This window comes from Pecten maximus, chromosome 1 (genome assembly GCF_902652985.1).
Source record: "Pecten maximus chromosome 1, xPecMax1.1, whole genome shotgun sequence".
In the NCBI taxonomy this organism is placed as follows: domain Eukaryota; kingdom Metazoa; phylum Mollusca; class Bivalvia; order Pectinida; family Pectinidae; genus Pecten; species Pecten maximus.
The window spans coordinates 49767149-49782547 of NC_047015.1; the positions used below are offsets into that span (position 1 = coordinate 49767149).

A 15399-nucleotide genomic window follows, 5' to 3' on the forward strand; every position below is an offset into this window, starting at 1 on the left:
TTTAGATAGTAATACACACATAATCTAGCAGCTGTGTTTTCCGCTACCTGTACGGTAACACGGAATGCTACGATAATCGAATTTAAAACGACAAAAAGAGAAAAGGCAAACTTAATATTTTATTGATCTTCCTAACAGCATAATAGTTAGCAACTGTAAAAATATGTCATGTACACCTGTTTGTCCAGGTTTATTTGTTGGTATAGAGTGTTAATAGTTCATAATGTCAAAAATTATGTACGACGAACAAGTTATCAACATATCTTAAGTGTGCATGCTGCCATACACGTAACAAATAAATATAATGGATATCAGAGGTATCTTGAAATAAAAAAAAACATATGTCAGAGAGTACGGTATTCTATTAAATTGTACAGATAAAAGCATTAATCATCCCAGAACTACAGAAATGGTGGAATGCATGCGTACTAGATCGGTGAAGGAAAGTCAAGATCATGTCGTCAAAAAATAAGCTGATTTCGTTCTCGACTTTAGTATATTTCCTGTAGTGGATAGAGAACTAATTCCATTACATCCAAACAAATTATCAATAATCCTCATCTCCATCATAAAAAATTCCTACCATCTCTTGATGTTATTGGAGGAACAACCAGCGGAGAAGGTTCTTTGTTGCTAGATTACCATGGCCAAAACATGGAAAGAGTTTGGGGACTTAACTTAACAGAAGGCCTATCAACTGCCGATTTCTGTTCCAAGATAGCACCAGAAATGGCCAAGGACTTCTACCACAGCCATCCGCATGTGGCCAATGACATTTGTCGGATGTACAAGTCGGGTGTAAGTGATCAGGACCAAGCCCTGAATGTTACAAAGGCGTATGGTGATATGATAATGCAGGCACCAACTGTTTCGTTCCTAAAACGACATGCTAAAAATAACAATCAGACCAGGACCTTTCAGTATCTTGTATCCCATAGAAATTGTATCATCAAATTCCGCCGGGATCCACCCTGGTTTAAGGGTGTTCCTCATACTGGTGAACTGTCCTACTTGTTTCGCCCAAAGTACATTGGAATACTCATCGACACTTGTCCCGAAGACATCTTATTGTCGGCTAAATTCATCAAGTACTGGAGCAATTTTGCCAAGACTGGGTATGTCATATCGCAATTACATGTACTTCTATTGAATTTTGTTTTTAAATCGCAGAGTTATCTTTTCTTCATTTCTTTGTTTGAGGTTCTTATATTTTGTTGGACATAAAATGTACTTCATCCATCCAATTAATCTAATTTATTATAATTCCGTACATGATTATTTTATCATCTATTTATTTTTCAACAGTAATCCGAATGGTCCTGGTTTACCACAATGGCCATTGTTTGATCTGAGAAGGTTTGGGTACCTGAACTGCGATAATAATATCACTGACCATGAAAAACTCTATTGGGACCGGGTTCAATTTTGGAACTACCACGTCGATAGACAACAGAACGCAACGTATGATAAGGATTCACAACTTAACAGGAGCAACCCCCAATTCCATCAATATGGCATCATCATCTGCTTTGTTACAGCACTGCTCGTGTTCCTTCTGTTTGTGAGATGAACTGTGAACAGTTACTGTACACTCTATAAGATAATTCCAATATCAATCATAAAATAAGGAAAACGGATCTGAATGATTTACAAATTGTATATCTAGAACTGTGCTCTTTAGAAATGTTATCTATTACATTTTACAGATTAAACTTTTCTGTCTTCATACCTTTTTTGTCATGACAATAAATAAACATACCATTGTTTTTTGGATACAGTGATCTGCAAAATGCTATAATGGCGGAATAAAACATATACGTATAGCATTCTGGAAAATGTTAACATATACAAACGGTTTCATTTTATTAAAAAAACCAACAAGATAATTTGCAATGTAAATTGATTGATGATCAGGGTTTTTGAAAACTTTACTTTGAAAACAACTTTAGAAGCAATAACTATCAATTATATAACAATAAATTCATAATAAATCCATAAATATGAATTTGGGAGTAAACCTTTTATAGTGTTTATTGATTTCTAAGCAGTGTACAAGAATAATGTATCCGAAAATGTGGAAATCTAAACGGGAAGTCCGGAAATCCAAATGGCTCTAAAGAAATGTAAACCTACCGATATTTTAACTTTTTATTCATCTCGATTATTTGTTTTTCCAAGTTTTCAATTTTTATTATAATCAGATAGATCATATTACTAAGTAAGTAAATGGACACACATCGAATTATCTGTGGATTCATTTAATCTTTAACGACATTGAAAGACAGAAATCGAGGATTCAGCTATTTTGATATCTATCTTTTATCATCTTATCTTCTATTAATACTCCTTTTATGCAACTGTTCCGTATTCTCTAAGTTATCATGTTGGAAAATATATCCTAAGTAGGAGACACAAAGCCTTTTACGACGACCTTCCAATCGGCAACATTTAAGATTAAAATCGACACTTATATTAACAGTATCGGTACGTAGAGACAGGTCCTGGCGACCGTAAAATTTCCTCATTGACGACTGAAGATAAAGAAACCTAACTGCATGTGGACGTCCCCAACATCGGTATTTAACTTACTAGGTCATAGTTACATGTTAAAATCTGGAACGTTAAAGTTTAATATTAAATGATATTTCTGCAGTAAGTGATCACATATCCAGTGAATATACATGGCGGTAAAAGAAGAGATAAAGGAATAGGTATTGTGTTTTTGAAGAAAATAGAAACTCGAGGCTATTTGGATCATTCTTAGGCGCAATTTAGGTATGTCTGATTTTGTATATTGTTTGGGTATATTTTTGTTTATCTATAAAGATCTTTCGAATACGTTATAAATAAATAGCTATTGTCATTATTATACCAGAGCGTGGAATTAAAATTATTGTATATTGTATACTGAGTGTTTTAAAATATATATTGAGGAGGTTGCTAATGGTAGTTCAGACATTTTATATTCCATTATGTTTTATAAACTTTTAATTTATATCATACTCAATTCATTAAATATGTAATGTATCATATGTTTAATTGATCTGAAGTCATAAGAAATCAAAAATGTATTTCATATATCTAGCGAATGGTTTCGATGAGGATTAAGACACATTTTAAGGTCAAAGAATAAACTGGTTGCTGGTATGAAAATTTGCGATACAGCTTTGTATAAATACTCTACATTAAACAAGCGAACAAATTCCAACATTTGTGTGTTTATATAATTTAAATTGATAACTCATTGTATAAATAATCGCTGGTATACATTTTCGAGCTACATTTAACGACTGCGAATACAACAAAATTAAATTCCAGCAAATATTACTATACTATTAAGTTTTGCATATTTATACGATATGAGTTGTTGTATGTAGGAATATTAATTTTTTTTTTTCTAAAATTGAACAAGATGTTCATCGATGAATCCATTTCACCGAAAGTCAAAATATCATAATAGAAAATCGCTAACAACACGCTCATCAAACAGGATAAACAACACAATATATAGAAATGCATTTCAGTGCGATAGAGTCATTGCTAATGATTTATTTAATAGATCATTTTTATATAAAACAATTGTGTTATGGACATGAAACATACATGCACCTACAAACAAAGGATTTCATTAAATTATAGATTTATCATAAACTTTATCCGTTGGGAATACACTTCAATGCTACTCCCTATATCATTGATTACCAATATATGGTTATATAACATTTATAGAATGAATTTAATCCTTTGAATTATATTTCGGCCAAACCTCCTTCCCATTTTTACTGTTAATTTAAAATTCAATTTCCGTCTGCTGCCACTACCCGTGTCGCCTGAATAGCACGTAAACGTTACACACGGTAGGGATTTGCACGTGCAGATCACATATCGTTACGCCACCTATTGACAATGCATAACATACTGAAAACAATTTCATCCTAAGTCCTACCCGTCAAACGGTTGAAATCAAATGACTAGCTATTTGTTAACGAACCCGTAATTCTAATCCACGTTATCGGCAAAAATTACAACGATACCTATGAAAAAGTACCAGTATGATAAGGTGTTCCGAGCGGACACGTGTCCCGCGCTATCTATGACAAATACACTAGCAAGGATGCACTTGCACAGAGCAAAAATATGATAGATTTGTTCACCGACTATGTATTTCTTGCTTCGACAGTAAAAGCACATTCATTAACCAGTCTTGCCACAGGAGGAAACACTTTCCAGTTCATATTTTCCATGAAAATCTAGGTCTAATCTAGGCAAAGTCTCGTTTGAAGTTATTTGTGTTATAAAGTCATTACAAGATGTGAGATAAACTAAAATACTCATAATGTGAAATTGTGTGCTTGTTTGTGTTATAATTATGAAAACTTCATCTTTATCACTGTTAATACTAAGTTTGGCTAAATAAACGCCTTCATTTAAATCAATTTTTTTTTGTTTAGTGTTTATGAAAATATGATTTTATATCTATTCCAGAAACGACGACAATGGAACGTAGCGTTCTGATGTATCTGTTCCTTTCGGCTTTTGTGTGCGATGGTTTATGTTCCAACTATAGAACAGTGCGAACTCCGTCAGGACCCGTCAAAGGAATTGGTATACCTTATAATGGTGATATGGTGTTTCAATACCGTAATATCCCATATGCTGAACCTCCAGTAGGTGATTTGAGACTACAGAAGCCGGTACCACACCGAACATGGACAGACGTTTTGGATGCGACAACATTCGGTCCTTCCTGTATTCAAGATGTTGCCCGAATAAAAAGTTTAATACCGAAACTGCCGAATTCTAATTTTTCTGAAGACTGTTTGCAACTCAATGTGTATACACCAAACATTGTTTCAACATCACAAAACAGAAAGAGCGTCATGATATGGGTCCATGGAGGAGCCTTCATGTTAGGACAAGCCACGTATTATGATGCATCTAATCTTGTATCCAAGGGAGACGTCATAGTTGTCACAGTGAATTATCGTCTTGGAGCGCTTGGATTTTTCAGTACAGGTGACGATGCGGCAAGAGGGAACTTTGGTCTTTGGGATCAAAGACTAGCATTCCAATGGGTGAAAGATAACATCGCATCCTTTGGTGGCGATCCTGACACGATGACCATATTTGGACAATCTGCTGGGGCCTTTAGTGTTGGTATCCACGCAACGATACCTCTGAACAGAGGATTATTTACACGGGTGATTTCTGAAAGTGGAGGACAAGGTTCAAAAATATCAGTCCGACAAGATGCAGATCTCATCACATTCGAATACGGTCGAAAGATCAACTGTATTACAGGGGCAGATAATCACATTGATATGCCGACACTCGTTCAATGCCTTAGGAGGAAAACTACTGATGAAATAATGGATGCTCAAACAAATCTGAACTCTTCTTTGTATGGAGGTGATTATGGCATCGAATTCATGCCAGTTGTTGATGGAACTCTGATAAAAGCCTTGCCTGATGTTTTAATTTCAAATTCAACATCTGAAGAATACAAATTCTTCCGGTCTTTAGACATTATATATGGCACATGTAGCAGTGAAGGTTTGGTTGCAACTATTATCGCCTACGGCCTTCAGAAGAAATACGGATTCAATGCAACGCTTGAAATACCTACTATTGTTTTACGTGACGAGTTTGCACCAACAATTTCTCGCTATTACTATAACAGCAATGAACACGTGTCCCGCGCTATCTATGACAAATACACTAGCAAGGATGCACTTACACAGAGCAAAAATATGATAGATTTGTTCACCGACTATGTATTTCTTGCTTCGACAGTAAAAGCACTGAACTTACATTCATCAACCGGTCTTGCCACAGGAGGAAACACTTTCCAGTACATATTTTCAGCACATGGTGTTTTGAAAGGGTATGTTCCTCCTGTCTACTTGGAAGGAGCATGGCATGGGGCCGAACTTCCGTTCTTGTTTGGTCTAGATGGTCAAGGAGTTGTTGGGAACAAAACTGCAGATATCAACGCTGTAGCAAACACAGTGATTACATATTGGACAAACTTCGCCAAACACGGGTAAGTGGTTACGGGAAAATCGTAAATATGAAATTAAACCGTGTCATTTTATTTCAACTGAGCTATCCTACCATACTCACAGTCAAATGTACAAATAGGCTTCAATTTTGGAGGTTTCGGGTCTTTCTTTGAGCTGGGACAGCTTTTATAATTTTGCACCACTTCCGGTAACACTATGCCTTGAAGCTGTCAGTTAAATAAAAAAAAAAATACTAATAATAATAATTTCAAAATACCGTTAAGATTGTCACTAATGAATTATTAACGTATGTATGTTGCAAAAGTGTTATAAAAATATATACATATGTGTACATTGTGTATAATTATTCAGGAATCCGAATAGCCACGGACTTCCTGATTGGCCTGTGTATAATCCGGTGACAGCTGAGTATCTGAACATCAACACAATAATGTCAACAGGAAGTCACGTGGCCGAGGACAGAATGAGGCTATGGAACTGGTACATCCCGTCACTGCTAAAGCTTCAAACGAGCGCTTTAATAGGAAAATAACCAAGCTTTTGATTGAACCTGCCATGCCGATGATTTCAAATCTCATTACGCACTGTAGACTTGAATGACACTCAGTTATCAATTGACGTACAATACAGGGACGGTGCTGATGTTGATATGCAAACTTGGACTTTGATTATTATTTTTAGTTCAGAACTCGAATAAAAACTGTATATTCTTCAATGTTTGTTACACAAGCATCACAGAAAGCTTTCTATAAACAAATCAAATGCATCAAAAATGTCTTAGAAATAAAAAAAAAATAATGTTGAATGGCATTTTCGATATTCTGTTTACTTTTTGGTGGCCTTGCACTTGGTTCGAGGTTAGAAGGGGATAACGTTCGCAGTAATGGGGTCGTGGTAAAACGTAGAACGGAATACGAAACACAAGGTAACCATCATAGTATAAGCTATGACAAAATGACAGAACAGGATGGTTACTGAAGAAATATATATATGTTCTTGTATATCAACAGCATAATTTATGCAGCAAAACTTTATGATTATTTTTTTTTTCTGATACATTTTTTGATATTGTTACAACTTTTAATCTTACAGTAATGGTTTAGAAAGTACTATGAGTTATGATACATTATCAACAATTTTTTTCATTAAAAAATAATTAAAAGACATGTTCCATAAAAAAATCGGGAAAGAAGTTTTTGTTGATGAAACATCTTCTCTTATAAAATTTTCGCTGAATATTGATGGCTATCAAACCAATACTGTCAATTGGCAAAATGGGCGCAACGATATCCGTTTATCTAGCTTGGTCAGATAACCATAAGAACTGATAACAATAGATATCTCAGTATTAGATACCGGCGTGCCGTATCATTATTTAGATAGTAATGCACATATAATCTCACAGCTGTGTTTCCCGCTACCTGTACGGTAACACGGAATGCTACGATAATCGAATTTGAAACGACGAAACGAGGAAAGGTAAACTTGATATTTTATTGATCTTCCTAACTGCTAAACGGTTAAAAACTATAAACATATGTCCTGTACACCTATTGGTACAGGTTTATTTGTTGGTATAGAGTGTCATTAATTCATAATGTCAAAATTATGTACGACGAACAAGCATCAACATATCTTAAGGGATGCATGCTGTCATACACGTAACAAGTAAATATAATGGATATCAAAGGTATCTTGAAATAAATGCATATGCCAGAGAGTACGGTATTATATTAAATTATACAGATAAAAGCATTAATCATCCCAACACTACCATATACGTAATATGTAAATATAATGGATAACAGAGGTATCGTTTTTTTCTATTTTACTAATTCAAACATGTGGATGTTAAAAGTGAAGTTATTTTATAAATAATTCCACTTCATCATTTGCTACAAGAATTAAAACTGTTAAACGTAAAATATTAATAAAATTCTAACATATATCATGCTCATTAGTTTATTAGCAATCAGCTCTTACGGAATCTGGATTCATTTCAATTGAGGTGTTATTTATTCAACCAAATAATTTTTTCCATGACAGAAGTCATAAAGACATTATAACCTTTTAAATATCGAATTCGCGTCTTGGTTTCTTATCTCCAACATAGCAACAAATATTTGAAAATGAATTAAATCTACAGATGTGCGCAGGACTGCTGGTGATAATGATTGTTTCCACGACAGCAACGTTAGCGAAAAGTCTTACTCTTCCCGTCGTTCAAACATCCCTAGGATCTATAAGGGGTGTTACAACAAGGGTTGATAATGAAAAAATATTAGAATTCAGAGGAATTCCGTTTGCACAGCCTCCAATCGGAAAATTCCGTTTCCGAAAACCTAAAGCACGTGGACCTTGGAATGGCACATTAGATGCCACCGGTTTTGGGCCGGCATGCATACAGAAGATTTCTGACTCTATATCGTTATTACCGAATATGGAAGTCTCTGAAGATTGTTTAACATTAAATATATATGTCCCTATGGAAATATCGTACAGTAAGAGGAAAAGTGTAATGGTGTGGATTCACGGGGGAGGTTTTTATAGTAGTCAAGGTTCTTTGTACAACGGAACAAAACTTGCCTTATATGGAGACGTGATTGTGGTGACAATAAACTATCGTCTAGGAGTGTTAGGTTTCCTCAGTACAGGTAACGAGGACCTTCCCGGAAACCTAGGACTCTGGGATCAGCACCTTGCTCTACAGTGGATCAAAGACAACATATCATCATTCGGGGGAAATCCTAACTCAATTACTTTATTCGGAACATCCTCGGGTGGAGCTAGTGTTTCTTTACACTCTCTCATCCCTCGTAACAAGAACTTGTTCCACAGGGTTATTGCCCAGTGTGGAATTGCGAATTCATACCTTGCCTTCGTGTATGAACCTTGTATTATGTAAATATGCTCGGCAAAATATTGGCCTGTGGGAATGGCACCGAAGTAGTTGACACAAAACTATTGGTGCATTGTATAAACAAAACCTCAGCAGACGACATCTTGGCAGCTCAAGAGGCTATGTCGTGGCATCGGAGGGACAGGGCACGCTATGAACTGATGTTTGGGGCAGTGGTGGATGACGATCTCTTTACACATCATCCCGAGGAATTACTAAATGACAAAACGTCTGCCTCATTCCAGCTTTTCCGATCTGTAGATTTTCTCGCAGGCGGGACAGACAAGGAGGGATCCATGTTCTACGACATTTTCTCTGGAATGTTGTCGGAAATGTTCAATATTAGCCCTGCGGGTGGCTTTCCAGCAGAAATTGTGTGTGAATTCTTGATCCCTGGTTTAGTAAAAGATTTGTTTCCAAATTGTTTGCATAAACGGGTTCTAGAGCAAGCAATTTGTCATAAGTATCATGGAAATGATGACCGTTCGCGTGCAAGTAAAATGCTTGATTTATACGGGGATGTCTTGTTCATCATTCCTGTTGTCAAATGGCTTGGTGCACACTCCAAGGAAAATTCAATGACGTCTAGCTACCAATACATATTTTCACGACATTATACTTCCAAGATGGACTCAACATTACCTGAATGGTTCCATGGCACCCCTCACACGGCCGAAAAACCACTCCTGTTCCAAGGGATCCATGAACCCAACAACGTTTTGAATGGTATAGAAGATTTAACACTATCTAAGAAGATTATAACATTTTGGACTAACTTCGCAAAATACGGGTGAGAATTTATTTCTGCAAGGTTTGTATATATCTTATGGTTCAAACATCAATGAATATTCTTCGGTATTCTTCATGTAAGACGAAAGTTGTCTGCCACACAGCTTTGGATATTTTTGAAATTTTACGTTGGACAGAAATTTCATATCATTCAACGCAGATGTAGTTATATGACCAGATCTATTGATATGTCAAATTTGGTTTCGCTGTGTATTCGAAAAATTCGGTAGAAAGTACGTTCCCCATTTACGTAAATTTCGAGCCCCATTGCATCGCGATTGTGTAACCTTTGCACCTTTGAAGCCAGGAACGACAATTAAATATTGTAAATATGTCATAATTTATTTTTGAGTTATCCACATATGAGTTCAAGGTTTATACAAAAGTATGTACATGTACACATAAATATATATAAATGACGATTATTTCGAGACGTTTCAACAAATTAATTTGCTATGCGCCAGTTGATATTTTTAATAACACTTTTTGCTTGATGTAAAATCTTAAAACGAGAAATATATAATTGGTTTGGAAAATGTGATATCATTCTACTGACCTTTTCTAAAATTCTTAAGAATTCTGTCGCACTTTAAAAATCATCCGTTATGTTTCAGAAACCCAAACGACGGAACATTTCCCGACTGGCATACCTTCAACGACAGTGACAGACACTTTTATAACATAAGCTACAAGCCATCCTCTTCTACACATGTTTTCCGAGACAGAGTCTCGTTCTGGATGTTAGAGGTTCCCGAAATCATCATGGCGTCGTGTCATCACCAGGAGCTGTAAGATGGTTGCTTGCTGTGAAATGTTGGAGATATAAATTTATACAACGTATAACTATTGTTTAATTTCATCATTCAACATAAATTATAGATTAGTACTGTAGGTACAATTGTATCATGGTAGTTTAGTTTTGTGTGGTATATAGTAGATACAGCATTTTTAGCAACAGGTGTAAGTTTTGGTAGATATAGACATACGGGGGCTACGGAAGTATCTATGGTTACTACAGACCGGTAGTGGCTATGGTTACTTCTGAATGGTAGTTGCTATGGTTACTAGATACAAATGATCGCTATGGTCACTAGAGATTAATAGTGGTTGTGGTTATTTAAATTGGTAGTAGCCTTGATTACAACACACTGTGATCGCTATGGTTACTACAGATTTGTAGTTGCTATGGTTGCTATTGACAAATAATCGCTATGGTCACTAGAGATTAATAGTGGCTGTAGTTATTTAGACTGGTAATAGTCATGGTTACAATAGACAGTGATCGCTGTGGTTAGTACAGATTGGTAGTTGCTATGGTTACTATTGGCAAATTATCGCTATGGTTACTACATATTGGTAGTGGCTGCGGTTACTTTAGACTGGTAGTAGCTATGGTGAATATAGACTATTATCACTATGGTTACTAAGGACTGGCGGTAGCTATAACTACTTTAGACTAGCAGTAGCTATAGTTTTGAAGTGTTTTAGCTACAGTAACTATGGACTAGTCGTAACTATGCACAGGTCTTGGAATACATGCGCAGTAACTATACACTGGTGGTAAAGTTGGTAGTTAAATGTACATCCATATGAAATATTTATGATAGATAAAGATGCGTGGTAACTATGTTTAACTATAGACGATTGGTAGCTTTGGTAAATAGACGGGTTGTAAGGTTTTGGTAGTTATGGTAGTTCTAGACAGTGGTAGTTATAGTAACACTAAACAGATGGTAGCTATGGTAACTATATATATGTGGTAATAACTAGAATATACAGGTGGTAACAACAGACATGCGATAGTTTATTGGCAGATGTTAGAAATAAGCAGGTGGCAAATACACTGATAAACTGATACACAGACAGGACTCGCTGACATTCTGTAAACGTGCATATTTTAGAGGTAATATAATTTTAACGTTTTTTTCGTTGAAAGCCGTACCTGCACTTAATTATTATTGCGCTGATTTTCTTATATTGTTTTATATGGGAACTATCATTACTGCACTAATTCATCATTGTTTTAATCTGTTTGGATTTCAATTATTTTGGGGATACGATAAAATTTGAGTACGCCAAAATTAATGTGTTTACAGTATATATATACAGTAGTTATGAATAGGTGCTAGCTAAACACCAAGACAATTTGACTTGGTATAATGTATAACATAAATGACAATGTCATAAGACTTTGTCATAGTTTTAATTTTGATCTTTAAACTTCGATACATTTGTAAAATGAAATGCACACGGTGTGTAAGAGAACGTTCCTCTGTTACTGTACTGTGGTATCTTAAAGGTCCTTAATCAGACACTTTACGGTCAATGTCGCACTTTCTGGTGAGAGATAAGAACCACGTTATATCAGGTAAATTTGGACGTTAAACACCAGCTAGGTAAGTAGGACATCATTCACTTTCCCGCTTTTAGATATACAACTGCTGCATTAACACAGATACTTGAAATGATATCTTATGAGTTACAAAACAACCGCGAAATCTAGTAAAAATATAACTACAAAAATAACTTTGATTCTGATTGTAAATGTCCTGGAACTGGAATCGGTTTTATAAGCGTTTCTTAACTTTAAAACTGACATAGGAATGCATTAATATCGGATTTAGGATGAAAGTTAGCGAGCTTTCCTTAAATTATGTTATGCTCTCCCGTGGAAAATGTTAAGGTAAGAAAGAAACCGGGACCTGGTGACACATTTTCCGTCAAGTTTCGATGACGCATTTATACGTCACAAGAAATGTAGTGCTTTGAAGAAATTACAATGCTGCCAAGGGAGATAATTCTATGACACGTAGCCAATTGTATCTAGTTTGATAGTGTTTTGAATTTGAATAGTCTGGAATAGGAATAGTAAGTTAATGAGAATATCCAAGACCAAAACTCCTGATTTAGCAAGATGAAAACCGATGTGGATTAAGCACTATTTATTTATCATATATTTATTTATTTATTTATCATTCGTTTACATATATGTATATCTTTATTTGTTTTCCAGCATTAATTAATGATGCGACAAGGTGTGGTATATACAGTCTTGGTTTTTACGGTTCTGGTGGTTAAAATTACCGGACAAAACACGAAAGTCATCGCGACTGCCTCTGGACAACTGCAAGGGCTCGTGACTTTAGCAAATGGCTCGACCGTTTACCAGTTCAGGAATATCCCATACGCAAAACCGCCTATAGGTGAACTTCAGTTCGCAAAGCCAGTCGAATATGGCTCTTGGACCGGCATCCGTAACGCAACGGCCTATGGTCCAGCATGTATTCAAGATGTCCCCAAGGGTAAAAACCAGAGCATTTCCGAAGATTGTTTGTCATTAAATGTCTACGTTCCTGTGAGCACGGTTGGTAGAAGGACGGTTATGGTTTGGATACACGGTGGAGGGTACATCAAAGGGGACGCCGCCATGTTTGATGGATCATATCTCGCTTTACGTGGTGACGTGGTGGTCGTTACAATAAATTATCGTTTGGGGGTCTTTGGCTTCCTCAGTACCAATAACACTGTTTTACCTGGCAACAATGGCCTCTGGGATCAGCAGTTAGCACTGAAGTGGATAAAATCTAATATCAAAGCTTTCGGAGGCGATTCGGATTCCGTGACAATATTTGGTGAATCTGCCGGTGGGTTTAGTGTTGGAATTCAATCAATTATTCCCCAAAATAAAGGATTATTCCACAGAGCTATTGCTCAAAGTGGCGCAGCGCCCTCTTTCGTCAGCATTGTTCATCAGCCTTTGATATTCACTGGTTCGTTTGGGGAACGAATCGGGTGTCATTTCAATTATACAAACTCGCCGATGTTTTTAAAATGCTTGAAAACCAAAACCGTTGAAGAACTCCTCAAAGCCCAAATAAACGCCTCGGCCCCTGTCTCAGTAGCGCCATTTACGTTTGGGCCTGTTATTTCTCCTGTTGTCGACAGGGATCTGCTACCGGATGTTCCATCGGCCCTCCTGAAGAACAAATCATCGGAAGCATACAAATTCTTCCGGTCTCTAGACTTCATGGCGGGAAACGTTAACAAAGAAGGCTCAATTCTCATTAACAAATATCTTCGTAATTTCTCGCAGATTTTCCATTTCGACCCGGAAATGGGAGTCCCAAATTATGTTGTGTGTGACGTCTTGGCTCCTGCAGCTGTTAGCGCATTCTTCAAAAATATTGTTAAGAACAAAACGATTGAAAAAGAAATATGTGACAAATATAAAGACAATGATCTTGGGGAGGAAGGAAACAAAATGGGAGATCTATTTGGTGACGCTTTTTTCGTGGTCCCATCTGTAATAGCTCTCGATGTCCATTCTAATGGAAACAACGAAACCAATACATTCCAGTATATTTTCAACCGACGCAATCCTGCCATGAAGGGAAATGGTCCATATCCACAGTGGTTTGTGGGAACACCCCACGCGTCGGATAACGTGTTTCTCTTTGGGATTCAGCAACTGGCACAGCGAATTCACGTCTCTGATGAAGATTTGGATCTATCTACGCATATGCAACAATCTTGGGCCAATTTTGCTAAAACTGGGTAAGATTCTGATTTTTTACGGGCCAAACCTAGCCTTGTGTCATATTACTCGTTACATCTGTAAATATCTGTACCACTAAACACTTGGTCTTGACACAAATACTCAACCCATTCATTAGTTTATTTATTATTTTTTCATTTTTTGTCAAGCGCCTGTCTTCGGCAGTATGCTTCAGTGAGGTAGCACTATAAATCGGCAAAACTTCCGGCCTATCACAAGGAGACTTAACATAAACATACCGCAGCCTCTCAAAACACACATACGCACTCACCACACGCATGCATGTCGCACGCACGGGAGGCCGTCCTTAAATGACCTTAGCTGTTAATAGGACGTTAAACAAAATAAACCAAACTTTGAGAACTTCACTGTACACTATTTTTGTTTAGATTGAACAATATTTATTCATTACTCAAAATAGTCAATACATATACAAATATTTTTATGGGATGGGAAAACAAGCTTAGAGCTTATATTAATTCGTTTCCCATGTACATACACAAAGGCAAATATAAATATTCGGAACTGGAACACCTTACATCAATATGAAATGAAATAATAGTTAAATTTATATAATCATATTTTTGTTTTGCCTTTTTCTATCAACAAATCAGAGAGAAGTTACGTTGGCTAAATGGCGTTAATTAAATGCAACAAGATTACACCATTTCTGCTGTATAATTAGTAATCATGATTTTCAGAAAACCTTCTGCTGGTGGTTCTACGATTTGGCCGATATTATGACGGAATCAATCGAATGTACCTCAACTTGGATGACACAATATCTGTCAAGGAACACATCTTTGCTGATAGAGTTTCGTTTTGGACGGAGAAAGTGCCAATTTTCTGAAATGCTACATGAAACATACAATAAATAAGCTATACATGCAATAATAATGAGTATTTCCACGCTTTCCTTGTCCTTATTTTAGAAGGGGTATGATGGCGTACAATGGAGCACCTATATTACAATTTGTCGCTTTGATACGATCTCAAAATACCATTCCGTGTCTATAAATAGTACGTATTGCAAAATATTGTTTGCATTTGACAGTTTGTTTTATTTACTTTTATCATTTTATGAGTTTTATGAATATGATGGAGACACAATTTGGTGTAGCCTACGTTATAAA

At 36.2% G+C, this 15399-nt stretch overlaps 3 protein-coding genes and 1 long non-coding RNA gene across 4 annotated transcripts; all 4 read left to right on the forward strand.

Moving 5' to 3' along the window:
* The first annotated feature begins 1014 nt into the window (after positions 1 to 1014).
* Positions 1015 to 1395, forward strand: LOC117336920. The gene is made up of 2 exons (XR_004534712.1): positions 1015 to 1115; positions 1306 to 1395. It is a non-coding gene; the product is annotated as an uncharacterized LOC117336920 (long non-coding RNA).
* Positions 1396 to 2612: 1217 nt separating this feature from the next.
* On the forward strand, positions 2613 to 6833 carry LOC117336926 (carboxylesterase 1D-like). The gene is made up of 3 exons (XM_033897748.1): positions 2613 to 2775; positions 4486 to 6043; positions 6375 to 6833. The coding sequence occupies exons 2-3, from the start codon at positions 4497 to 4499 to the stop codon at positions 6553 to 6555; spliced, it is 1728 nt and encodes a 575-aa protein (XP_033753639.1). The 5' UTR covers positions 2613 to 2775; positions 4486 to 4496; the 3' UTR covers positions 6556 to 6833.
* Positions 6834 to 8929: 2096 nt separating this feature from the next.
* Positions 8930 to 15169, forward strand: LOC117336936 (cholinesterase-like). The gene is made up of 3 exons (XM_033897754.1): positions 8930 to 9712; positions 10326 to 14265; positions 14968 to 15169. Exons 2-3 carry the CDS (start codon positions 12734 to 12736, stop codon positions 15008 to 15010), a joined length of 1575 nt encoding a protein of 524 aa, XP_033753645.1. The 5' UTR covers positions 8930 to 9712; positions 10326 to 12733; the 3' UTR covers positions 15011 to 15169.
* On the forward strand, positions 8931 to 9716 carry LOC117316180 (neuroligin-4, Y-linked-like). The gene has a single exon (XM_033870731.1). The coding sequence runs from the start codon at positions 8931 to 8933 to the stop codon at positions 9714 to 9716; it is 786 nt and encodes a 261-aa protein (XP_033726622.1).
* Positions 15170 to 15399: the final 230 nt, after the last annotated feature.

What these genes read in the sequence shown, in the direction of transcription:
- LOC117336926 (XM_033897748.1), top strand. Translation starts at nt 4,497, where the DNA reads ATGGAACGTAGCGTTCTGATGTATCTGTTCCTTTCGGCTTTTGTGTGC. An exon ending in ACAAACTTCGCCAAACACGG is followed by an intron (nt 6,044 to 6,374) that starts GTAAGTGGTTAC and finishes ATAATTATTCAG; the next exon opens with GAATCCGAATAGCCACGGAC.
- LOC117316180 (XM_033870731.1), top strand. Translation starts at nt 8,931, where the DNA reads ATGCTCGGCAAAATATTGGCCTGTGGGAATGGCACCGAAGTAGTTGAC.
- LOC117336936 (XM_033897754.1), top strand. Translation starts at nt 12,734, where the DNA reads ATGATGCGACAAGGTGTGGTATATACAGTCTTGGTTTTTACGGTTCTG. An exon ending in GCCAATTTTGCTAAAACTGG is followed by an intron (nt 14,266 to 14,967) that starts GTAAGATTCTGA and finishes CATGATTTTCAG; the next exon opens with AAAACCTTCTGCTGGTGGTT.